The sequence below is a fragment of the Pezoporus wallicus genome, unplaced genomic scaffold (genome assembly GCF_028554395.1).
Source record: "Pezoporus wallicus isolate ANWC-B61680 ecotype Strahan unplaced genomic scaffold, APGP_CSIRO_Pwel_v1 contig_5069, whole genome shotgun sequence".
In the NCBI taxonomy this organism is placed as follows: Eukaryota; Metazoa; Chordata; class Aves; order Psittaciformes; family Psittacidae; genus Pezoporus; species Pezoporus wallicus.
In genome coordinates, this window is record NW_026642361.1 from 5306450 (window position 1) to 5333521 (window position 27072).

A 27072-nucleotide genomic window follows, 5' to 3' on the forward strand; every position below is an offset into this window, starting at 1 on the left:
CAGCACTTCACTTTTTCCAAGCCATGTCATTTTTCTTTGCCTTTTGTTACATTATCTCAAAGGTTACCCACACTGTATTCCCTTAGTTTGCTGCTACCCCTGACTACAAATGTGTTCCCTGAGGGAAAATTTGCTCTCATTGCACAAAAGCAAAAGCAAGTGCAAACCAGAAATCTGTGAGAAGTGTTCATTCAGCTCCACGCAGGGATTTGCATGATTTGCCATGTGATAGTTCAGCAGAACTTTCTGTGCTGTCTGTGGCTCTGTTTATAAACCATGACTTGTTTTCTGGGATGATGTACTTTCCTTTAGAAAACAAGTAGTTCCTCAAAAAGTAAACAATACGTGGAAGAACTAACAACAGCTCTGCACTGTATCATTCATTGGCTAGCCATGTAATTTGGAATAATCATTCAGTAAGAGCTGAAAGAATTGCTTTTTGCCACAGGAAAGCAATTCAGTCTTTTAAAAGGAATACTCTGGATTCACTGTTTTCATTGTGTACTGGTAAACCTAGTACTTCCGCACAGGAATTCATTGCAGTTTTAAACTGTACCAAGGAAAAGGCATCTCTTTGTGGCACTTGGGGAACCTTGGGGTTTTTTTACTCTGTAAATAGCTCAGTGAGGGTGCTCTCATTTTCGGTGACTGATGATAACTTCCATGGTGATTGTAACTCAGCCAGCTACCGCAGACAGAAGCAGACAAGGAGTGTTCATATCATCCCTCATTGTAACTCGGTGCTCACACAAGGAGCACTGCCAAGAGATTTCAGGAGAGGGTAACCTTGGGCAATCAGTACTTCGGAAAACAGTCAGGGGCAAGCTGATCTGAAACAGCTATGTGTAGAAAAGAACGTGTGGTCATAGTTTTTTGTACATTGCAGGTCTGCAGTGCTGAGCAGGTCCCAGAGATGAGTCCTGTAAAACTGAGCCTTTGGTAAGTGCCAAGCATGCCTAGTACTCTGAAGGGGTGTCTAGGTGTTCATGTAATCATATCCAGGTCCACATAAGGACCTTTTGCTTTTTTCTGTTAGTACAAAAGGGAAAAAGCAGCTTAAATCTTCAGTGAATCACCTGCCACAGAGGAGCTCTTGATCCAAAATAAGCATACAAACTCCATGACCAACACATTTCCCCAAGGTAAAGCACTGTCACTTTGGCTTAGCTGTAGTCTGAATGCAGCCCAAGCACACAGGGTGCATGCTGTGCTCAGGAAGATTCAGCCTGGATATGAGTACCAATGAGAGCCAACATGAGTGTAACAGGCTGTTACAGAAATACTGGCTTAACATTCTGCAACAGCTTCAGTGGTTGCCCTCTGTCAGGCCCTTGCATGCACGAAGCAAGGCCTGTGCTCCATCTCCGAGTACCCTCATGGTCTCTGCCTGGAGACAGCCCCTGCCTCAGCCTCTCTCTACAGTCAACGTGCCAGTCAGTTCTGCAGGCTGTGGGACTCAAAGGACTCAAAGGCGAGCATGGCTGATAAGGCCTGCACTCAGGGGGCGAGGTCAGATCCTCTGATAGTCCATAGTTCCCACTCAACTATCATGGGAGGGACCTGGTGCAAACTCTTCTGCTAATCTTGAGCAGCAATCTGACCTCAAGCCACCGTCCCCAGGAGACCTGCCCCTTCTATACCATACAGCAGTTCTTGTGTCTCTTACCAAAGCTCTTCCAGCTTGGAGAAAACTCTGTCTCTGCCCATTTAGTGATCACATCTCCACATTTCTTACATGCATGTTTTAAGGCTTTAAAAAAGCTTCAAGATGTGATATTTTGAAAAATAATGAGGAAAATATGTGAGGAAAATATATGAGATATGAGGAAAATAATCCCGAATATAAACTGACGCCAGTATCTAATGTGCTCTCAGGTGATCTGATTCCCATTATTGAAGAAATGTAACACCATTTTGACCATCTGCCATACCAAGGCAGTACTCCAACTATCCAGCCAGGTTGAAACTAAAAGTTGCAGAGGATGCTCCAGAGCATGGGAGACACACAGCAGATGAAAATTCAAAGCAAAGAAAAATATATAGGCCATTAAAACTCAAGTATAGGTTTAACTTCAACTCAAGTCTAACTTTAAAGTTTCTTTAGTCTCATTGTCACAACTGCACAGATGTCAAAACCAACCCAAACCAGAAAGCTTGCGTGTACGTACAATTCAGGTATTGTAAGAAGTAGGCTTGTCTTTTCCTCTTTCAATACAGGCGTGATGGCAGGTACCATGTGGAAGCAGGAGTGATGTCCGTATGTCCTCTCCCTTAGGACATACGGTTTTCCCGTATGTCCTAAGGGAGACATACTTAGTTTTCCCCCCAGTCTAGGGACACTCTTCCCACTTAGGCCTGCTTAGACGTGTCGGCACATCATGTCCCCTGCTGCTGGTGACCTTACTCTTTACTGCACTCTGCCAGCGTCTGCACATCTCACTGCTGCACACCGTTTCTCTACAGTGGTCACCAGGCCTCACCCTGGAGTTCTGCATGTCACGAGGCAGCAGGTCTCTCCAAGACAAGCAAGGCTAGCTGCTGCCTTGTGAATCACTTGTTTACAGAGGATTGCCACTTCAGCTGATTGAATAAAGGGAACGCCTGCAATAGCATGCAATTGGTGTTGCAATAAATACCAGTCCATTGTCTGTTTTTATCAAATGCCTTCTGTACACCTCTGCTTTCTTCATATTCCCAAGCACTGGACATCTCGGATAAATAAATAATCAGCACTTAGTACAATTTTAAGATCTGAAGGTTGCAAGGGGCCTACAGGCACTTTCATTTTAGAATCATGTAACATCTCCATCCTGTTTCTCTCTAATTCTTATGACTTGGACTATGCTGTGCAACCTTTTGCTGGGATCTTTTTTTTGCCTGCTTACCTTTCACCATTTCTAGCTATTTGAAATGGCAAGTTATAAAAAAGCCCACTTCCCAGAATTCATTGTGCTGGGAAACTGTGCATCCTTAAGCTCTCCATAAACTCCTGTCTTGCAGATGGGATTTCTTTACCACAAAAGACATCTGCCATATACTGGAATAAAACGTGTGGCACTGTAGTCAAGAATAAGGTCCTTTATCTTGTTCTTAATGTAGGTTGTGTTGCAGATACTAGACAGATCCACCACTTTTCCTTCCTCTTTTGCTTTCTGTGGTCATTTGCATTATATAAATAGCTACATTTGGACTGCAGATTGTTTTAGACAAGTAGATGCAAGAATTTAGCAAAATATAAAGAATACACGTTAAATAGGAGGTGATACAGCCCCAGCAAACAGCTCTTCTGCCATCCTGCCATATGTCTTGTCCATCCCAACTGTCTCTAATTGCATTTGAAATCACCGGCTCATTCCAGCCAAGAGGAGCTAAAAGTCTCAAAGACATTTATATTTATCTAAGTTTGCTGTGGATCACAGATGTCTTCTCCAAGTGTGCTCCGTGCTGTTACTCAAGACCACGTGCATGGGAGGGAAACCCTAGAAAGGAATCACTCTTAGGAAAGACTTCGCTTGGAGCTTGCAGACAGGCATGAGAGGTGTTTGCAGGAAACCAGGCTGCTTAGGTGACTGGCAGGCAAGCACAGCAGGTTAAAATGGGAGGGCTGAAGTTGTTGCTGCCTCAGGCTGTCCACCCTGGCTGAGGCAGGAACCATCGAAACTCACGAGACAGCGTTTGAACCACCATGGTTTTCAGCCTGGTCGTTTAAGGTAAGTAGTGCCGACTGTGGTTTTGTGGTAGCCTGTGTTAATGGGGTTTACCCGTTTCAGTAACTTCTGTTTTTGCTCAGGCCCCTTCAGAAACCCTCCCCGTTGAGGTTTACAGCAGCACTAAATGGCCGGGGCAGCACTGTACTTCGAGCGCTATGCCGTGGCCCACCATGCGGGGCAGCACCTCTGGGTGCCTCCGATCCGCGCGGGCCGGGCGGGCAGGGTGCCAGGCAGGCCAGGGGACCGGCGCGGCCGCCCGCTCCGCTCGGGTGCGTGGCGGGTACGTGCGAGGACACACGTCCCGCCCGGCGCGGCGGTTAGGGCCCGAACCGGCCCCGGCCAACGGCCGCCGCGCGCGCCCGAGGCGTGGCGGGAGGGCGGCGGGAGAGGGAGGGGAAAGCGCGCTCGCTCGCGCGTTGCCAGGAGACCCGTGGCGCGCGGGGGAGGGGGAGGGGGTTTGCGTGGTGACGTTAATTCTATATGAGCGCGAGCGGCGGGAGCTCGGGTCTTTTTACCGCCAGCCGCGCGGGCGCCTCCTCCTCGCTCCTGAGTCACCGCCAGACCCGGCCCGTGCAGGTATCGGGCGGGGCCCCGCCGCGGGGCCGTGGCCGCACCGGGCGCCGGGGGGTGTGCGCGGGCGGTGGGGGTGGCGAGGGCGGGTGGCTGGACCCTGCTCCCGCTCGGGGAGGCCGCGGGTGCCGGCCTGGCCTAGCACGGCCCCGCGGGCGGCGGTGCCCGAGCCTCCCCCCGGCGGCCCGCGGGGTGGCAGCGCGGGGGCTCGCCCGTCCCCTCGGCGGTGTGCGCTGCCCGCCGCGCCCTGCCCCCCTCTCGCGGGTCTCCCCGCCGCGCCCCGCGGAGGTGCCAGAACGGGCCGCGCGGCTCGGGCCGGCGCTGGGAAGCGGCGGGGGGGGGGGGGGGGGCAGGGTCAGCGCGGCAACACGTGGGGCCGGAGCGTGGCCGGCGTTGCCGAGGAGGGGGTGGGCAGCGAGGCCGGAAAGGGGCACAGGGAGAAGCGGGTGCGTGTCTGTGTGTGTCCGTCCGGCGGCAGGCAGGGACGCGGGAGGTGTTTTGGGGTGACGGTGGATGCGCACATGGCGGAGGGTTGGGGGGGCGATGGCAGCGCGCTGTGGCCTTGTGCTGGCTCCCGCGCCTTATTCGCGCTCCCGTGCGGGCAGCCGCGGCCGGGGCGTGCTGTGCTGTGCTGCTGCTGGCAGGGGGACCCAGAGATTCAGGCAGGGGACAGGCAACTCGTGCTTCCTGCTTCACGGTTTTTCTGGGTTCGACGCGCCTCTTCTTCGGTCTGCTAGCTGGTGTCATCCGAAATAAGGCATTTGCTTTCCGCCTTTGTAGGTGGTTGTAGATGTGTCTGTTGTCCACGGTTGCAAATGCAAGAGGTGCATGATGACTGTCACTAAGGAAGGCTAAGAAACTACCTGGCAGATCTAGTAACTACGACTTGCTTGCATTTAGCATTCATATAGATCTATCTACGTATAAAAACATATTCAGTCTACTCTGTCCTATGTGTGTAGGGGCCCTATGCTGCCAGTATTACAAGGCTTTCAATGTTTAATACAAAACCTTCCACATTTGCTTGCAGAAGGGGACACAAACCTTCCTGCAAGTGACTGTGCTATGGTACTAATGTGTTATCAGCTTCTAGAGTTTTAACTCCAAGCACACTTCAGTTTTGTGCATGTCCTCTTGTTTGAAGCCCCATGGAGATACACTTAGATTTCATGCTTTAACTCCTTTGAGGTAAGGTAAGAGAAGCAGGCATTGGGTGTTCAAGGTATGACAAATACTTTCCTCTCCTCCCCCTTTCTATTGGTATTTTGGTGTCTGCTGGTGGACGTTACACTGACAAGGCAGGAGAATAGTGCCTGGTTATTTTCAATCATGAAATAAAATTTGAGTGGAGAGCTAAGGCCTAAGGCTGTGTACAGCTGTAGGTAGTTCCTGACAAAAATGCTAGTGGTCATCCTGCTGTGCCCGTTTTCCACTGGTAAGCTCTTCAAAGAATGATAAAAGCACTGTGCTTGGACTGGAGAAAGATGAGTGGCTTCCAGTCTCTTGTAAATCCAGAAATTATCTGAATTCTTATGGCAAAACAGAGCTTGAAATCTTCATACACTGAAATATGAGTGGCTGAGGTGCTTCTCTACCAGGCAGAAGTTTAGGCTGCTCAGGCTTCAGGTATGTGAAACCTTGACGCAAGTGCTTAGAATAGGTCATCAATACCCAAACTTAAACTTGTGTGACCCACTTACTCCTGCAAGATACATATATTAGCAAGCTCCTCTCCATTTTTTCTGTATTTTCTGGCAGACCTTGCATATCATGTGTTTTGGTTTCTGAGGACAGAGGTTTGTAGAATGAGTGTCTTGTGCACAGGTGGTAGGTCTGGTGTTTTTCAGAGACCCTGGTCCTTCCCTGACATTCACAGGACTGGGAAGTGAGTGTTGGGATTGCTGGGAGTGCACAGAAGTACTGCCCTATACCTGTGCAGCCAGCACCGGAAGTGCCCAGAGTGCTGGATCTGCTGCAGCACTGTGTGTACAGTCTTGTGTTTCACCTAGCCCTGACCTCACTCAGAAACTGTTCTTGGGAGCAGGCAGAGGACTTGTTATGGTGGTCTGCTTTCTTAGCACCCTGGAAATGCTTGGTCTGTTTTTGTATGTTTGTTTGTTTGTTTTTTTTTTTGAAATTTTGCTGCTTTCATAATTGATAATCAACACGTGTGCACAAGTGAAACCGAAAGCAAGTTATTGTGGGCATGTATGTTATGAAGTTAACAGTCTTGAAGTTTAACAGAATTTTCACAACCCTGAGTGAGACCTGGGTCTTCCAGGCTGAGACCATGTACTTTAATACAGAACTCCAAATCTTCAAGGCTTACTGTATTGTTGCATTGCTATAAATCTGTTTATTCACTTAGCTTCTAGAAGTTGAAGTAATTGTAACATGGAGAGCTCAGTTTATTGGGGCAGAAGTTGTATTTCTCTGGGGAATAAAATAACTTCAGGATTTGAATTTCAGTAGTGAGAAATCTCAGGGGATGTAAGACAAATATCTGTTACGAATTTTTGATTGAATCCTTTGGTGAAAGCCAGTTTGTTCTAGTAGACCAGGGGGTGTAGTGATAATATCTGTAGTATCTACACTTTTTTGTTAATATGGTTGTAACCCAATTTGTCTTCAGGTTCTTGTGATGCAGCTGTAAAACATGCTGTATCAAACTGAATGTTTGTTTCTTATTTCTTTGGGCTGCTTTAGGAATTGGACAGATAGCAGAGAATGGAGATGCAGGTGTTCTTTCAATGCCTGCTTGGTTTTCTGTGTTTGTATACATATTCAGTGGGACTTCAGCTCTGGGTTTTTCCATGAGTTGATAGTGCTTTGGTATTTATGTGGTACAGAAGGTAGTACTTTGCAGACAGAAGTAAGACTTTTAATACCAGTTGCATTTTACTAGATTTGGGGTTTTTTCCAAGTTAGCTTCTCCTCTGGGCGACTGCATGCCATCTAACTTATTAGGAAAGCCGCTAGTAAATAATAGGGCAGAACTGAGTTGTACAAGTATTGTACGGTTGTGATGATGGGTTTAGTGCTTATGGGTCAATTTTAATTTGTAAATTACTTCGAGCTCAAAAGTGATTATAATTAAAGTTAATTCAATCTAGCTGATTCTCAATCATCTCTGAGGTTAGTGAAGTTCCTCATCACCTAGCATAGTTGATCTGGGGAGTAGGTCTGGTGTTATAATGTCATAATTTGTCTAGAAAACCAGATGTGCCTGGAAGGCATCACAGAAGTTGCTTGGGGATTCACGTCATGACCTTCTGAAAAATTAAGCTACTTAGAAACAATACATGAAGCTTCTGAGGACTTCCTACACTCAACAATGTTAATGCAAAGAAAAAATTTTCATGATGAATCTCACTTATCTAATGGTAACTTTGATCTTTTCAGGAAAGCTGCAGACTAAAACTTCTCTTGCATTAAAAAAAAACAAACAACAAAACTTTGCTAATTTACTTTTGTAACTTCATACTTAGTTTTAATATATACATAATGTAAGGTTTGAAATAATTTACGTTCTCCCTAAAGATTAATATTTTAAATGAATTTATGTATGACCAAAACACAGTCTGCATCTTAACTACTGTCAGACATTAGACGGAGATCCTTCTTGGACGCAGAGCTGTTAAGATTTTAGTATTGGAAAATACAGATGCTTTTGGGGGCTGGATGTTTGCTTAAATGTACATTTGCACAGATACACTTTAGCAGTGTCTCAGTTTAAAGCTTAACTTGTGCTAATGAGTAGGCAGTTGAACATCAGCAGTTTCAGCTGGTCTTTGTAGACTTCAGAATAAAATACCAGTTGATCCTTAGTAGTTTTTTATGATTAAAAGGTGAAAGCAACTTTTTAGAAGACTTCAGTTTCTAGGTGTACCTGCAGCTGTGAAGTATTCAGTTGCTGATTTGACATTTATTCTTTAAAAACATACCTAAATTGCAAACAGTTAGTCTTAGAGATAGTAGAATTATTTTAATTTTTAAAAGTTATAAATTCTGGTTAAGAGATTTGACTAAGCAGGTGCCTAAAATCTAGAATGGACCAAACACTCAGGCTTTGAAGACCCAGGTTAGAATCATAAATATTGGTGGCTTTTCTGACCATCTGTGGTAAGAGTAGTTCAGTCCACTACTTTATCATAGAATCATAGAGTAGTTAGGGTTCGAAAGGACCTTAAGATCATCTAGTGCCGTGAGGAGGGACACTTCCCACTAAACCATGTCACCCAAGGCTCTGTCCAACCTGGCCTTGAGCACTGCTGTATCTAGATATGTTGTTTCATATGAGATGTTTCAAAGGAAGGAGGGGTAGTTTTCACTTTTTTGTGGAATGACTTGCCCATGATGAAAAGTTTCCTGGCCTTTTAACTAGAGCCTAGTTCTAGCCTAGTTCTGGCTCTAGTTAAAAACCTGTCTTAAGCATTGTAAGGTTAGGCTGGAGGGAGGGGGAGCATGGAAGGGGACATGAAATGAAACAGTTGTTTACATACAAGCTAATTTTTAATTGGTTCTTCTTGAACTTCCTTTTAACTTGGGTATTTTTTTGTTACTTCTCATTGTTCACCTCTCAGATACTATTAATCTCAGATTTAAACTGCTCTTGTTCCTCAAGTATTCATGTTGCTAGGCCCCGAGTTGATCCGTTTCCTCTCTTCTTCAGTGTTCAGCAGTGAATACAGTATTTCTATTAAGGATATTTTACTGAAGTACAGAATGATCATGTTTTGCATTGTGCATTTTAGTCATCACATTCATTTCAGGTCCTGATTACTTATGCATGTTGAGTAGCAGTCTTCAGTGGACTGCATGCAGTTGTATCTGTGTCTTTACACAGTGATTTTTTGGCCTTTTAGCTTTAGTTGCTTCTTTTAATATATGTTACTTTAGATTTTAGTACTGTCTATTTTGCCTCATTTGGGTCACCTTTTTAAGCACTCCAGTTTTGGATGTTACTCGTCTTGACTTTGGATGGTTAAGTATAAGCTGGTATTAAGTGCTTTATTCTGTTCTTTGTGTGTGCAAGTGACATCATCAGAAATGAGATTGCTGTTTTTTAACTGATGAGATCTTCATGATATGGCCTCTTGATTCTCTCATCACCTTCACTGCCACAGAGGTATTGGGTACTTCTGCTGGTGCCAAAAACATGATTGATTGAAACTGAAAAAAAAAAATGTTTATGAAGATCAGTTTGAAGTAAAGCTCAATTTCCTTGGCTTAAGTTCTTCTCTATAGGTGTAGTATATGTTTACAGATGCTTTTTAAACTCTGCACCCGTGTTCATCTGAAAGTGAGTTACTGAAAACCATAACCATGCATATATGCATATACTTCTGTTCGGTCTTCCTACCAATTGTGACATCTCACCCCTGACAGACCCCAGAAGGTGTCAAAGTTAGGTTGTTGTGTTCTTTATGTAGCGACTGTTAGATTGTTAGTTGAAATCTGGATGTTTTAAGGTTTGCAGTTTAATAATAGCTTTGTTTCCATGGAAAAAATATTGAGCTGGATCTAACAAAGAAATTGCTAAATATATTTTAGGAATTTCAGTGGCTTCTTGGGGCACAAATGAATTTACAGTATTGCATTTATCAGATATTGCAGCAGAAACACACAGCTGAAACTTGTACAAATTTTTTAGTGGCTTTCTTTAACTTCCTTTTCAGGTAAGGATGTCTAGATGTCTTTAGTCAAATTGTATGAAAACTTTAATGCTGCAGTGTGAGCCTTGCAGGTAGTGTAACTGCCAACACGGTTGTATTTGATTATGTGGCAGTCTCAGTAGTTAACTGATACTCTCCTTCATTTAATATTGTGGCATGAACAAGGTGATCTTTTAAACTGTTAAAATGCACTGTGCTACCTGGAGTACTTCGTTAGAACACAATTTTTGTATTACTTGGACACTTTTTAACAAACTGAATACCTGTGCCAACATGAACTGCAAAGAGAAATACTATCTTACAAAGTTTTAAATATCTTTTGTATGAAGATTCTTATTTTGGCCCTTCAGGATGGCTGCTGTGCTCCCATTATCAGTGATAGAAAATGCAACGAGCTATACTGATTAGCTTTTTTTTTAATAATTCTTGTTTAGATTTTTCAGATTTGAATTTAAGCTTCTGTATTACTTATCTAATAGTGAAAGGTTGTTCTAAATAGAAATTGGTAGGTTTTCTGCTACAGAATCTTGGCATCCAGAACAAAGGCCACATTGTGTGTTAATTACCCTATTTTTAGAACATGATCAAGGAGCTCAGATCAGTATCAGACAAACATGCAGATACAATTCAGTCTAGATTTTAAATTATAGTTCTGTAGTCATTTTACTTATGGAGACTTCTTTGCTGCACAAGTGAACAGGCACTACCTTCAATTCAATGAAAATGTTACAAAAATAGAGGAGTTTAGCATTCATTGACTAAATCTTCATTGCCTGACTTAAAAACAAGTTAAGGGGAAAGCTCTAAGAAGTGTTTCCACATGAATGAAACCAAGCCCTGCAGTTACTAGTAACCGAGTTATATATATGTTTGTGTATATATACGTATCATAACAACTCTGTTTTGCCTTGAAGAATTTGCATTTTTCCCATCATGTAACTGGTGTTCCCATGCAAGTTGTAGAGCACTTCAAAGTTGAAATGTGAAAAAATCTGTGTTTTCATGCCATAACATGTATTTTGCAGAGGCCTGCAAGCACTGTTGTATTGGCAAATGGTTGACATTGGTGCCCTTACCTCAGGAGTAATTAGGAAAAGCAAAAAATACCACTTGAAGAGGAGAGAGCAGATAGTTTGTTTTGTTGCTTGGTTCAGCATTATCATGATTTAGTATTCTTATTCTCTACAGCCAGATTCTCTATTTTGTTACCACAAGATAAGATGTTATAGCATAAAGTAACTTCAAACTTGCCTAGCTCTATTCATGAGTTGTTATAAAAGCTACTTGCCTGTGGTGGCTTCTGCTTCTTTACCCTGCGCTGTACAGGTCCAGCCCTGTACAAAGAAACACCTAGCAATTTCTTTTTAAACTTCCCATCTGTTCAGACATTGTTGATGAAAGGAAGGGGCTACGTGTAATTAAGGAAGAACCATGATAAGCTTTTTTCAGCAGCATTTGCCAGCTATATTGACTTTCTCTACCACATGATGTTCCAGTCAGCTAAACTCTGTGTTCCCTTAATGAAGGAGGCGTTTCTCCCCTATGGTGATGTGAGTGCTTCCGATCTTGGACAGTTCAGCACTTCCATGTTGCTAAAAATTCTCAGTGTTTTCTGAAGCACCACTACTCGTCTGAAATTCTTACCCTTCTCTGCTTGGTTTAGATGACCTTACTTGAGCTTCTACTAAAAATTCCCATATATCCTTGTCCCAGTTAGCGTATCTGCTGTTGGTTTTCCTCTGGATGCATTGGTGCTTGCGCAATAAACTGCAACAAAACAGAGGGGTTTGAATTACTGCAAGGGTCCAATGGCACCTTCTTGTTACTGTGTTGAGGAACCTGGATTCTTTACTTCCACTGACCATTAGTTCCTTAGTCTCTTTATCAGACCTTGATAGTCTTTATTATGTCAACTCTTGTTTTCTGTGCTTGTGTTTGGACAATCTTAATTATCTACTCTGGAATTGAAAACGAATTAATTTTGTCACTTTTTGCTCTCCTACAATAATGGAAGTCTTTTGTTAATGAAAGAACTTTGAGGTGCTAATAAAAGGAAATTGTCTCCGGAGAGTGCAGTGGCTGATAATGTCTTTCATCAAATAAATGGGTATCTTGATGTGGTAGCATAGGAGTACCCTGCTCACTTAGAAACTGCTTTTTGGATATTTTTTGCTGACCTTCAGCTTTTTCAGAAGGCATTTTTTTTTCCATAGTATAAATGATAAAATCTGTTTGTAATGCATTGCCTGTCTGCCTGTGTTGGTGATAGGTGCAGTATCCCTTTGTTTCATTACTATTTCCATACTAATGATAATAGATGTTTCATGATTTTGTTCATGCAAGTAAAAGGGAAACACTTGGTCTTCTGCTTGATTCCTTTTTGAAATGGCGTCTTAAAATCTGATACATTATTCAGTTGCTTCTGTTTGAAGAGGAGATAAATGTTTTCCTAGTTACTGCTTAACTGTATGATCCTTTCACATGTAACAGTTTTCCTATCTGCTGGTTGGTACCATAGCTGCTTCTACCAGTTGTGAAATGATTGAGATGGATATTTTAGGTCTTGTTGCCAAAAAATTTGAAGTGTGTAACTTTATGCCATGTACTGTGCACTTTTGAAACAATTCAGCCAGTTCTGACATGAAACTGCTCTATGGAGAGCATCTGAGATTTTTAAAGCTACAAACCTCTTTTAGCAGTTTCAAGCAAACTAGCCCAATTATTTTGAACATCTACAGGCAAAGATTGTCTTTTGATGGATCTCTGTGTGACTTTTTTTTTCTCTTTTTTTTTTTTTCTTTTTTCTTTTGAGGTTTATTATATAAAGTAAAATGTTACAAGTTGAGCCTGTGGAATGCTAGGCAAGAACATCAGTTTGAAGTTGCTTCCAGTGAATATATTGCTCTTGAGTTTCCCAGTCTGTAGTGAGAGTTGAACTTGGGTGGTATGATGTAATTTGTCTGGCACTTTTGGTTTCTGCTTGCGTTGCAAATAGTTTATAGGACTTAATCCTGATAATTTTTTTTATACAACTAGCTGTCCTCTAGCTGGACCTCTCTCACTGACATCTTATTTAGTCCACTTAGTTTACTATCCTATGTTGCAGCTTATTAATACCATATAGGGGCCACTTGTTTTGGGCATCTTCTGTTAATATATTGCTTTCAGTTGCACAGGGCTTGCCAGAGACAGAGGCTGATACATGTATGTCTGTGAACAGGCTGACTTACTTGCAGTGCTCTGAATTACTGACTATTGAGGGAATTAGTTCAGGCAAGAGGGCAGATTGTTTTCTTTTTTTTTTTAAAGGTGCGTGTAAGAAAGGTTTGCCTGTAGTTTGGGTCAGATACCCTTAAAAAGCCCATCTCTGTCCCTTGAACTACTTGAGAAATTTCTTCTACGTGCTATTATTGCAAGCTAATTGTGTGAGCAGTTCCTCTAGAGAAGGGGAAAGGGTGCTTCCTGAAAGGAAGGGAATGGACACCCTTTGTGGTATCTGCAGTGATGCTGAACAGCTGAGATCTGTTGGCAGCCTTCCAGCCTTAGGGCTTGTGCAAAAACTGTTGTTTTGCTGGAGAAAGGCTGTCTCCGGAATGTCTTGCCTCAGCTGATTCTTGATTCACCTCTCTGACCTGTCTTCCTGAGGCTGGGCAGATGTCAGGGTAATCTAATACTGCCATGCTTACTTGGGACACTTAAAGCTGATCTTCAAAAAGAACAGGCCTCTCACCAGAGTGATTGCTTTCTAGCTGTAACACAGATAGTGCTGTTGTGCAAACTCTGACTGGTTTCTCTGTGGGTAAAGGAAAGGCTGAGGAGGGCTGAAGTTTTACAAGTTGTGCTTCTGTCTTCGCTTAAGCAAAATTACTTAGTGAAGAAACAATAACCCCTGAAAACCGGAAGCTTACTAATGGGTAACTTAAGGCAATAACATTAGTTTCTGCATGTTATTGAACTACATTTCTTAAAAACCAGGACGGGTTATGGAGGTGAACTGTCTTTTGAACATCATGATGATAGCAAATTTTCATACAGTTCTGGTAAAATTTCAGTTTTTAGGGAGTTACGCCAATATCCTCAATTGTGGCTAAGCTTGTGCTAGATTAACCGTCTCCTAACCTTTTTGTTTTGAAAAAGAACACATTTCTTGTGATGGCAGGCAGGCTTGTGATCAAGCTTAAGCTACCTGTATGAAAGAGGTTTTAAACTTTAGCCTCTGGAAAAGTTGCCAGTAGCCTGCTTTTCCGTGGCTTTGATTACTTTTTGTAGCACGAACTTCCTATGTACTCTCTTTAAATCTCTGCAAAGGCAACCATTTTTTTCCTCTGCCTGTTCTTTCAGAGTACACCAAAGCAGCATAAGTGAGGCCTCCGGGTACCTCTGTATTTGACCATAATGCAGTGCCTGCTGGTTGTAGCTGTTTTAAGTAACAGGAAAAGAAAATACTTTATGAATAAGGAGATTATTTATCTGCTGGCTTTTGAGCAGGGAGGGAGGCTACTTTTTATCGGCACTCATAAGCCTGTAATTGCAGTCAGAAGGCATAGATTCTAAGTAGTATCTCAGCCTAGAGCAATCAGACACTGAGGCTCACAGTAAAATACCATCCGTAGCCAGGTCTGTTATGATCCTGCATGGACAACTAGTGAGCTGGTATATCCAAGGAACTGCTTCAAGGACTGAAGCCAGTGAATGCTTCTTGCTGTTCACATGCCAAAGTGCAGCTGCTATTCCCAGTGCTAAATTTACCTCTGAAACAAACTGGCTGCATCTTTCTTGTGTGAAGCAGAGTACTACAAGTACTTGGTTTTGGGGAGCTACTGCAAAGTAAATCCTGCTGTGATATATTTTAGTGTTACTGATTATGGTACATACTGTATCCAAAGCTCTGGATAGTAGACTGGCACCTTGTATCAGGCATTGTGCAAAAATAGTAGATGGAGGCTGTTTGTTCTTAAGGAATGTATTTTCTCAGTGCTCTTAAGTCTACAGGGTTCTTCAGTTGAACTGTGTTTGCAGCGAAGCTTATGGTTGTTTAAGTATGTGACAATAAATTAAATGCGATGCAACTTACATATCCATGATAGTGGGTTGCACAGATTAGTTTAAGTGTCTGCCAACATAGTTTGGTTGGCATAATGCCTTGTATCCTCCTCATGAAAGAACTGTTGTCTAGAGCTGGCAGATGACAGTGTCATGACAGACAGTAGTATCTCCTCAGTTTGCAGAAGAACTTTTCCAACTGCAAACATTCTGATACCGAGTTGTGTAAAATGTAGAGGCAAGATTAAAGGATCAAACATGAAAAAGTGATGCAAGGAGAGCAAGAGAAATGGGATGAAGCAGATAGGAACACACCAGAGGGAGGTTCTGAAGTTGACAGCTGCTTGATAAGTCTGTTTTAATTAAAAAAAAAAATCTTTGAAGAATGTTATTCAAAGTCATTGAATAAATTGGACCATAGTTGGGAAACAGTGTTTTCATGGTTCATTTAAAAGTCAGGAAGCAGAGGATGAGCATCTGCCCTTTGCAGTGAGGAGAAAGCAGGGCAGGTGCTGGACTCCCACAGGAAAAGAGGGGGGAAAACAGTGAAAGGATGAACGTTGCTGATGACAGGTAGTTGTTCAGAATGGTGAAAACCAGGGTCCACTGAGGAATTCAAGAGCACAAAGACTGCTGGTGAGAATTTCTCTGCCACACTACTGCCCAGTGTAGAAAAATCTGACTTGGTTATGATCTCTGAGCTGAATGTTGCAACTCAGAAATAGGATTTTAGTGCTTTGGTGCTTGGGTGATAACATCAGCTTACCTGCATGCTTTCAGGGAAGCTGAGGACTACTTTATGGAGTAAAAAATTATTATGATGTTGTCAAATACCTGCACTTCCTGAGCCAGCATGTTTTTCCTGAATGTGAGTGACAGCTAAAAGTGTTTCTGTGGGAATTCTTGCCATGTCATTACTTTTTCTAATGCGCATCTGTTAATGGCAAGTGTTGGAGATGGGATGAATATTGCTTTTAAGTTTTTAGGGATGACTTGGTCATAGCCCATTTCATAATCTTATTTAGAAAAAAAAAAAGTTTAAATAAACTGGAGGAGTCAGTCTTTTTCAGGAAATACGTGTCTAAGGTGCTTCAGCTGCTGTTTCAAGTAGCCACTGGCTTGGTATGACTGTGGGGTTTGTGTTGTCACTGGTCACACTTTTGAAAGAACTGCCTCTAACTTTATGGAAAGTGAAAGCTGTATTTGCTGGGGAGAATGGAGAGAGGAAATGCTGGTCTCTACAAGGAGCAATAATAGTTACTGAATGTGATCACTGTCACATTTGCATAAAAATGTGTGAACATGGTTTTGAGGGTCAGGTGTCCTTGCCCATGGCAGGGGAGCTAGATGATCTTAACATCCTTTCCAACTCTTACTGTTCTGTGATGATTCTATGAGGATGAAAGACAGGTAAACTGTGCATCTTGTGTTCGTTTGTACAGTGATACTGTCAGTTGAAAAGGGCCTGTGTGAAGAACAAGTTAAAAGGAAATGTGTAAGGAAAAGATTGTGTATTTTGCATGGATAAGAACTTTTGCATATCAGAAATAATGCTAACTGTGTCACTCAAGAAATAGAAGTATCGAAGTTAAGAGTTTTAATTGTACCGTGTTTTCAGTTTCTTTAGGTCTTTGGTCTATGCTGTCTTTTGAGAATGGCATCCAAAGGACACTCTTTGGAATTTCTATATAGGAAGCTTGCATCTGTGTGTAAACCTTAAGTCCCTATACAGGCAAACATGATCTGAGTTTTGAGAAACTTAAAATGAGTAAAAAATATTACTGGAACTCCTCAATTTTTTACTGAATTATTAGATGTCCTTCTGTTTACAGCAGTGCTGCCATTCTATTTGATAGGAAATACTGTATTTTTCTGAAATAAATTGACCACTAGTTGGTTCTCTAATTTTCCTGCATACTGGGGAATTGAACTTTTCTGTTTCTGTGCAGTCTCCTAAAAATACTTCATTGGCAATGTAAAGCTGTGGTTCTAAATGAAGACATCATACTTCCTTCCCATGTAGTTGTTGGGCAGTAGTTATAACACCAGGATAATGTGGTGTTATTATATTCTATTTTATACATGGAATGTTGGTGTTAAATTCTGAAGTTTATATTGTAACATGTCCCTTCATGACTGTTAATGCACTGATCTTACTGGGGCAACACTGACTAAAATTCTCATTGGCATGCATTATAAGGAGTTAAACTTCATGAATTAAACTCAGATCTGTTTAGTCTGCTGGGCAGCAGCTAAAATGGGGATTTAAAGCAGTAATTTATGCTTTCTGGGCCATGGATTATTCTTGGTACTTGTTTTTCCTTGAACCATTAGACCTAAGACAGCATTAATAGGACAATGATTTCTTGTGCATAGTATTGTCTCTGATTTGCAGCTACCCAAAACATCTCTTTGGAGAATAGACTGAAGTATGGTTTTGCTGGTGGAAGATGTTTTTCACCTTGTAATACATTTGTGAACATAGCTACTTAGTAGTATGCAGGGTTTGCAGCAGTCTCAACTTATTTCTCGTTATTGTGTCTGGAATGTGTTTATGATGATACTGAGATACCTATGGAAATTCTGATCATTCAGGACATGGAAATTAGTCTTGTTAAATAGCTTGGCACCTGACATCAGTTCTTTACTTAAACTTTCTTATTATTCTCTGGGTATTCTGAGGAACCTCCTGGATTATGTTTGTGAAGTTGAGATTAAAAGTAAAGCCACAAAAGTCTTCTTTAGTATTAAAATAAACTGGTTTAGCTATATGTATCCTCTGTCTGCAATTACATGCTGGAGTAAACATTTACCAACATGGTTCTGGCACCCCTTTTGCTTCAGTTTTTCTTGGGTTATATTTTGATTTTATACTTGAACAAGACTAGTTTTCAATCTGTGGTACTAGTACAGTCCTATGATAAAAATGCAACGTGGAATTTTGCTGGTACTTAGATTTATATGAGCAGATGTACTGGTTCTAAACCAGAACAGTTTTTCAGTATTTTTGTGTGCTTTAAAGTGAGGGCTCAAAGCGTATAGGAGATAAGCCACTCTTCAGATTATAATATGTATTTATCCTATTTTTTAAAGCTGACATGGTTTGTTTGTTTCTTTTTTTTTTCTTTTTTAGGATTATGGTAGTTGCCTGTAGACCTTGTAAGTGAAGTCTAATGCTTCTGTTCTTTTTTTTTTTTAATCTCCTCTAGGGTTTGAAATCTAGGAGAATGGCAGACATAGACAAGTAAGTAACATCTGCAGGTTACTCTGGCTCTTACTATGTCCTTTGCTGTACTTCAGATGGCTGTGATCTCCAGATAGTGGATAGACAGGGTCTAGGTAATGATCTTCACACTGTGGCAAGATGTGAGGTTTATAATGTGTGGAAGTTTTAAGTTGGGTTTGGGATATTAATTGTAAGTAAATCCAAAACTAATACAAGACACTAGTCAATATACTATGTTAGTTGGAATTCTGGAGGGGAAGACAATGTTAGTACTGCTCATTATTATTGTTTCACTGTATGTAGATTTTTTCCTATACTTGACTCATTTTTTATGGCATTCAAAGTATAGTTGAGGTAAACCTACCCTCAGTTCTCAAGGCCTGCACATCATAACAAAGAGGATGTACAGGCATAAAAAGGCTTTGACTTGTTGGTATGATCAGGAGCTGAATGAATTCTTTCGTAAAAAGGATTCTTCAAAATTCTGGAAAGCTGCTAGCTCTTTAAACAGTTCTGAGATTGCTGATGTAAAACTTGAATCTATGAAGACAAATTTGGCTTTGGCTATTTAGACTTCTAGATTGTCATAGATCAAAACTGATGTAACAGTTTGCTTCTACCCACATGATCTCTAATTTGAGCTCTTTAAGCTCATTATAATATTTTATAAAATTAACTTGATCTGTTACTGAATATTCCCAATAGCAAAGAACAGTCTGAACTTGATCAACAGGATATGGAAGATGTTGAAGAAGTAGAAGAAGAAGAAACTGGTGAAGACGCCAATAGCAAAGGTAACTTTGAAAATTGTAAGCAGTTGCATACATGCTTTCTAATGAATGCGTTGGAAGGATTTTACTACTTAAAATGATAGGAAATGGTAAAACATAACTAGTGATGCACAACTGTATTGCTCTTATTTTTTGATCAGTTGCTCAGTAATTTGCTGATGAATTGACTGCGAACAGAAGAAAAATCATGCTTAATGTTACTCTTAAAATGAATAAAATCAATACATTTTTATTCTCTCTCTCTCCCCCCACTGCCCTCCCAGCAAAAAAACCTGAACATGCATTGGAATGCTTTTGTCTGTCTCAATGGTCTTATTCATGCTTTGTAGTTAATGACTGGGAGCACACATAGAATTTTGAAGAGCAAACAGCCAAAAGAGAAATAACTAATAATCTCTGCAATAAAATGATTTGGACTGCTGATAGTGCCCCATAATGTGATTGCCTGAACAGAATAACACCACTAAGGAAAAGTATGATAATTTTGCTCAAGGTGATGTTAGAGTCTTTGCTATATCTGTTGAAAGAAGTCTTTCCAAAATTGGATTGCAAAATTCTCAGGAACACATTGGTCAGCTGAAGAACAGCTTATAGTAATTAAATGGTAGGTATTCAGCTGTTGCAAAGGAACCTAGAGGTGAATAATGTGGGGTTTTCTAGTGATTATTTCCAGCTATTGTAATGGAATCTGAGGGGAAATTATACTATAGCAATCTTGGAGGGAAATTGGGTTTTGCAAGTCAGAAACGTGTTTCAGTAGCAGGGAAACTTGACACAGTGCTAAGCAGTTTTTGCATCTGTAATTCTTGCTTGTCTAGTTCACTAGTGTATCCTTCATGCGCAATTTTTCCTTAGGTTATACTGATTTACTTTTTTTTTAATCTAGATAATTCTGGTCAGGTATGTCAAAAGTCCTTCTCTGGGCACTAAGTAGTCACACTTTAAGGAGAAAGCTCTTTGAAGAAGTAGTATTCAGAAATCCAAGAACTTGCAAAACAGAATGTGTTTTGGATCTCAGTTTGAGGAGATATGGCTGTTTGCACAGGCATACCATGTGTGATGTGTATATTGATTTGGTAATAAAGAATACCTGGCAACAGACCCAAATGGCACAATTGGGTAGGTTTTCAAGTGTATGTGGAAGACTTACAAATAATAAGACCAGAGAAAATTAGATACCTTGACAAGGAGTGGTAATGACCAATGTGAGGTAGTACCTTTTTAATAAATAATTACAGCTATATATGGTAATGTAAACTCATTGCAATCATTCTGGAGAAACGGGGCTGCTCTTTTGGATGTCACTTGAAACATTTCAGCATGGAATTTCAGTGCTAGGACATAAAAGTGGTTAAAAGAGAATAGAGGTTACTGTAGTGAAGGGCATAGAAATAGAAAATGGTATGCTATTTCTAAAAGCTTTATGCATCAAGAAGGATTCAGAACCTTCACTCTAATTTGAATATGTCAGAAGAATGCTGTATAAACCTAGTATCTTATAAAGAATGCAACTTGCTTGTCTGCCTATCTGTAGATGTGGGGGATAGAGGGAGGAGGGCAAAACAGCATGAGAAGAACTGTCCATAAATTCTTATGATCAGTTATTAGTATTAAATCAGTCATAGATCAGTTATTAATCAATATTAAAAATACAGAGTTGTGAAATTCATTTCTGCAGATTGAGGCACAAATTTTGAGCAGAAGGGTTGATGTTAATATGGATAATGGAATCTTAGGCTAGGAATCCGTGTGTTTTTCATTGTTTGAAACAGTTTTCCCATTTGGACAAAGTGATTTCTAAAGGTGGTGAAGATGGTAGACTTCATGGACTTAGTAGTCAGTAATGTGTCAGACTAATGAATAATTTATTCTTTTGCAGAAAAAATTAGGCAAACATGGATTTACAGATCTAAGTCTGAAATAGTTTTGTTTCTTTCCGTTTACCTAAAATGGAATGAAAATCCCCATGCCAGTTTTTATTCCCTTCTTAAAGTAAAAGCAGTCAAGGCAAAACTGATGCCTTCAGAGGCATTGAGAAACATTCCCTTGTAACAAAAAAAAAAACAAACAAAAAAAACCAACAAAAAAGTCCCCCAAAAACTCATCTTGCTGAGTAGTGGCCATTTTAATCCAGGTGCTGTTTCAGTGTGCAGAATATGATGGATTTGATCCATGCTTCCCAAATGGAAAGGTGTTTGAAATACTACTTTGCCGATTTTCTTTTTACAAGTGTATATATATATAGTAAATGTGCTGCTCTTTTGTAGTATTTAAATATCTTTTCTTTCAAGATCAGTGTAAAAGAAGCACTTAATGTAATTTCTTTTTTATTTAGCTCGGCAGTTGACTGTACAGATGATGCAAAATCCTCAGATTCTCGCAGCCCTTCAGGAAAGACTTGATGGTCTGGTAGGCACATCTACAGGCTATATAGAAAGGTACAGTATTTGTTCAGTTTGAGTAGTGATACAAACAGTTTTGCTTTCTGAACAATATTGTCTGTTCAGTCATAAACTGCTGCTCAGATAGCAGGAAAACTGATATAGTCTGTCTGTAGAATTGTGGAATTTTTATTTGGGGTTTTAGGAACAAAAGAATGTTAATATTTACAATGGCTGACCTTGTCTCCTGCAGTTATGATATGGCACACTATTAAAAGGTATTTTGCTGCTACTTGGAATGTCTTTTGTAGCTTTGCCTTAATCATGAAAAATCAGTTAAGTACAGAAAAATACCTGGGGACCTGCTGTCTCTAATATAGTAATTTTTTTTGTTAGACTGTAACCATTAGCTAATAAAATTAGAAAAGTTGTTAGCAGTACATCATGTGATCTCCTTACTTGGTCTGCATTAGCAGATAGAATTTTTTGGTTCTCATGTGATTTCTGATTGTGTGTGAACATTTCACTACATCTACAGGAATTATAAACCATACAACTGTCTTGCTGTGATACAGTCCAACATTGCTATTGGCTTGAACTGAATAATAGGCCTTGCTTTTGCTGCTACTCCTACTAATACCATTTTTCTGTGATAGATGATAGTGTGGAAGAAAAGCCCGTTTAACTAACAGTCTTTCTTAATAAATACTGGCCAAGTAAGAGCATGGAGTCAAAGGGTACCCACATTCTCTCGCCCAGATACTACACACTACAGGCTTTCTATACACAGTGTTTTCCTTTTTTTTTTTCCTGATCTTAGTTAACGTCTACTAACTTTTCAGATCCTTGACCTAAGAAGTGAACAAAAGTGATAACATTGATTTGCATGGCATTCTTCTAGTCAGCTGCTCTCTGACATACTGTACCATTTTTTCATCAATTCCAAGTACAGTAGTGCATTTTTTAACACAAAAGCATTGCAACTTTGCCACTGTACCGAACACTTACCTAGCTTGCAATATGAAAAGAACTGGAAAATGTGTGTAAATTGATTCTGCTCTTTCTCAGCATATGTGTGCTTACTTAACCAGGCTTTACAGGTGGCTCTTAAATGTCTTCCCAAGTATTATTTTTAGTTTAGTCATCTACAGAGTCTAGACACTGAGATAGCACAGAAGTTGGCAGCAATCTGGGATCCTAAATGCCAGTTATGTGAGCTATTAAGGAACTAGATGCGTAAGCTGGTAGGAAACTAAACAGGTTCCAGGAAAACATCTGTCTGCTCAGGCTTAGAATTTGCTAATTGCTTGGCAGCTATCCAGTAACTTCTTCACCTGTGTCTGGCCACAATAATTCTAATGAAACATACTTTAATAGAGCAGAATTTCCATCAGCTGCTCACAGGAGGTTGTATTCTTGTGTGATGATAACCTTTTCTAGTGGCTTGTAGAGCAACAGCTTTTACTTGCCATTGTTGTACTTGTGAAGTCCTGTTCAGATATCATGGTCTGCTTTGGATTTACTTTAAGAGCCGTCTCTTTCATGAAACTGCCTTTCTTTTTTGTAAAAAAGTACAGTTTGTAAAGGTAGTTGATGTACAAATAGTGATGCACTGGTTGGCATGGAATGTAGCTTTGACACATGCAAAAGACTGTAGATTCTTTAGTAAAGGGGTTAAAATCTTTCCTCTGACATACCTGGAACTGAGCATTCTGAATGTATGGGGCACTACCTCTTAGGAATTTCATCGTTCTTTATATGCAGTTGTTAAGGCCAGTACTCATAGTGTAAATATATGCATGTGGCACTAAGTGGGCGATCATTGTATGACTCAACTGTGTGGTCATACTAATTTTCTTCTTTAGCACCTTTTTCTTGAACTGACAGAACTTTCTACTTAAGTTACTGTTGGATCTGATATTGTACTTGAAGATAAAATTACAGCAAGTGATTAACTTGACTAACTTCTTCAAACATGTCAGAGTAATGAGAATGGTATCAGCCCTTCATGAAAATACATGTCTAAATTTAAGCATTTTGGTAGTTAGTTTAACAGATGTACTTTTGCCCAAATCAGAAGGTTAAGGGAAATCTTGATATAATGCTTATATGCATATTATCTTAGCAACCAGAAATAGTATATTCATGTTGATTATAAAGGTATTGAGGAGGAAGGGTTCTGCGTTTTAACTGAACAAGTATATTGGAAGATGTGCCTGTTCTATCTGGTAGATGTAAAAGAGCTTTAATAATTAGTATGAACCCTCAGTGTGTAACTTAAGCTAATATGTTCTTGGTTACTTCCTCTAACCTGAAGCTGGTCCTAACAGTTAAAAGCAGGTGTTCACTACTGTGTTCTAAACAACACTGCACAACTGCTTAAATAAAACAAATATAGGAAATTAACATAATATTCTGTAACCAATTTGTTCCGCCTCCCAGGCAAGGGAGGCTGTCAGCAATCTACGCCATAAATCTCACTTGTCACCTTGATGTATGTAACTTTGTCCTAACACTGGATCTACATTACCATAGTTTGCTAAAGTGACATTAGTACTCAAAGAGTTGTAGCTGACAAGTATTTATGATGAAGATGGACTTAATTGCTTTGCTTTTACATATATATAATGTAGTGGCTCATTTAGCAAACCAGTTCTGGCTTGCTTTGGGAGTGACAGTTAATATGTTAGAAGGCAGTAGTACCAGCTGCTTGCCTTGGTGAAATAAAAATGTGAATTTTGAAGATCACCTTCTTTAGCAAAGAACAGCTTGATTGTCTTGAACATTCTTTCATAATACAAGCCAATTAGTGATGAGACCTTTTTTAGTCATGCTCAATCACATGGATTTACTGTGCTGTTTGTTGTTAATGTAAAACTTGGGTTTTAGTATGAAGTTATGTTGTACAAGTTTGTCTCATGATTGACAATGATTAAACCCAGGTGTTTGGGATACTCTGGTTCTAACTGAGGTTAAGTCTCAGTTTAAAAGCCTGTGCTAACAGTTTTAATCTGCATGGTTCAGTGGGTGATAGCTTTGATTTTTAGGTCACAGTTTTGATTTGTACAGCTTTCTAAAGCTTAAAATAGAGTGTCAAATCTGTTTTGATGCAAGTTGGTTAATTTGCAAGGGGACTGGGTAAGGAGGGGTCAGAATGTGCTTAGAATACAATGATAGTAACTGTTCTGTCACTGAAATTTTCAGCTTGCCTAAAGTTGTTAAAAGACGTGTGAATGCTCTCAAGAACCTTCAAGTTCAGTGTGCACAGATAGAAGCAAAGTTCTATGAGGAAGTTCATGAGCTGGAAAGAAAGTATGCTGCTCTCTATCAGCCCTTATTTGACAAGGTATTTTAATGCTAATCTGTTTTGTACTTAAAAGCTCTAGCTAAAACACAGGGGAATATAAACTGAAAGCTTACTCATGTTCTGAATTACTTTGGTCTTGTATGTGCCCATGTAATTCAGTTAATACAGCTTTACCATCCATGTGAATATCAGCTAAGATTAATGGGGAGAAAGGTTCAGTTTGTTCTGTGGTTACCAAAATCACCTCAACATGCTAGGTCTCATCTTGTTAATTGAGCAGATACCAGATGATGTGGTAACCTTTGTGGAACTTTGGTGTTTTAGTGCATTAAAAAGCTCTTAATTGCTGAGTTGTCTTCTAGCACTGGAAGAAAAGGTTTTGATACATAGTTAATGTATTGCTAATTCTGTAAGTTTAGGATTAGGAATTTATTGGTTAGGACATTATTGGTTACAGTAACTAGGGAATTTGAACATATTCTTGGTTTAATCTTCCAGCGAAGTGAAATCATCAATGCAATATATGAACCTACAGAGGAAGAATGTGAATGGAAAGCAGATGTTGAAGAGGAAATTTCAGTGAGTATCTTAATCTGTTCTCGTCAGTATTTCAACCTTTAGCATGAAATAAGATTTAATACAGTAACTAAAGTTAAAAATGAAATTGGGCGCATAATGATTACTGATAGTAATTATCATAATTCTTTGATTGCTTAAAGCATGCATGTGACAATATGCTCTGTATCAACATAAAACTGTTAATGAACCTTCTGGTCACTCTCTTAAAATTAAGAAAAACTAAAATTTTTATCAAGGAGGAAATGAAAGAGAAAGCCAAGCTTGAAGAGGAAAAAAAAGATGAGGAAAAAGAAGACCCTAAAGGAATTCCAGAGTTTTGGCTGACGGTATTCAAGAACGTGGACTTGCTAAGTGATATGGTTCAGGTAGGTGGTGGTCCAGGCTTGTTTAAAGTTGTGTTAATATTTAATCAAAGTGTCTTTAAGAAGGGAGTAGCAACAGTACATGATGTGTCTCTAGGAGAGCAAAAATGGAACAAGTACTTGGTTGTCAACTGAGAGCACAGAGCATTCTGAAATACCTTCTTATTGTGTTATTTGTTGAACTTATTTTACCTTACTAATATACCTTCTGTACTTATAAGATTGTGGACATCAAAAGCAGTATTAGATACAGCTAAAACCTGTATTTGGTATTTGCGCGGATTTAGGTTGTGTACTACAGTGTGAAATTTTTTCCATGCAGTCGTTGTTGCCATCTGCTGGTCAAGTTTGTGAAACTGTTTCGGTGCTTTAACAAGGTTCTTGTGCTATGTAAAACTCGTTCTAAAACTGGCTTTTCATCTCTGCAGGGTCTTAAATCTGTGTATAATTTAATATTATGAAAATTGAATAACCTGTATTTTTCTTTGCAGGAGCACGATGAACCTATCCTGAAACACTTAAAAGATATAAAAGTGAAGTTTTCAGAAGTTGGACAGCCTATGGTCAGTTTAACCTGTTAAACAAGATTACTTTTGTGTTATCTAAAGATTTATTTGTATATTAGTAGCATGGTCTGTGATAGCCAGTTGTCTTATGGCAATCATGAGAAATACGCAGCTACTTCTTGTCTTCTGAAGAACAGTACAAAGACTAGTACTAGTCTTGCAGTACCATAGGAATGAATTTATACTTAATTTAACCTTCAAATTCTGATGAGTTAATAACTAGGCCTTAATATCTTGTGACTAAGTTTCACATTTAAATTTTGATACCTTCAGGTACTTTCTGTATAGCTGCTGCATATAATTGGATATAATTCCCTTGCCAGAAATCAGATAGCTTGAGAAGTTTTAATATTTTAAATTTGGAAGTTCTCTCTATAGGTTAATGCCAAGAGAGCTGTACATTAGATCTTGTGTCATTACTGCAAGCAGTATGTGAACTAATAAGTACAAGTAAGCACAAAATCAATACGGTAAACAAAAACATTTGAAGATTTATTGTATAACTTGGGCAGCAAATTCTAGAACAAGTTATGTATATGCACTATTTCAGTATTGGAGGAGGTAGATATATTCCCTCCATGTGTATTTTTGGTTTTAGATTTTAGGTATTTAGAAATTAAAGGTATGTGTTGCTGAAGTTAATGCTCTGCAATTCTTTTTAAGAGTTTCACATTAGAATTTCATTTTGAACCAAATGACTACTTCACAAATGAAGTATTGACAAAGACATACAGAATGAGGTCAGAGCCAGACGATTCTGATCCCTTCTCCTTTGATGGACCAGAAATCATGGGTTGTACAGGGTAAGTGCTAATAAATAACACTAAGGCTATGTAGCATTTTTTTCCTTAGCGTTATCCAG

The 27072-nt window shown here is 39.9% G+C and overlaps 1 protein-coding gene across 2 annotated transcripts in view; it reads left to right on the top strand.

Annotated features, from left to right (window-relative positions):
* Positions 1 to 4210: 4210 nt before the first annotated feature.
* Positions 4211 to 27072, top strand: part of NAP1L1 (nucleosome assembly protein 1 like 1) — a 29376-nt gene continuing 6514 nt past the window's right edge. The window contains exons 1-9 of one of the 2 annotated variants that reach the window (XM_057429417.1): positions 4211 to 4286; positions 18208 to 18242; positions 18930 to 19018; positions 21351 to 21453; positions 24601 to 24742; positions 25202 to 25282; positions 25522 to 25647; positions 26136 to 26207; positions 26874 to 27013. In XM_057429417.1, the coding sequence (XP_057285400.1) occupies positions 18226 to 18242; positions 18930 to 19018; positions 21351 to 21453; positions 24601 to 24742; positions 25202 to 25282; positions 25522 to 25647; positions 26136 to 26207; positions 26874 to 27013 (770 nt within the window). In that variant the 5' untranslated portion in view covers positions 4211 to 4286; positions 18208 to 18225. Of the gene's footprint in view, positions 4287 to 18207; positions 18243 to 18929; positions 19019 to 21350; positions 21454 to 24600; positions 24743 to 25201; positions 25283 to 25518; positions 25648 to 26135; positions 26208 to 26873; positions 27014 to 27072 lie in introns of both variants that reach the window. The other variant, XM_057429416.1, reaches the window with a different exon arrangement.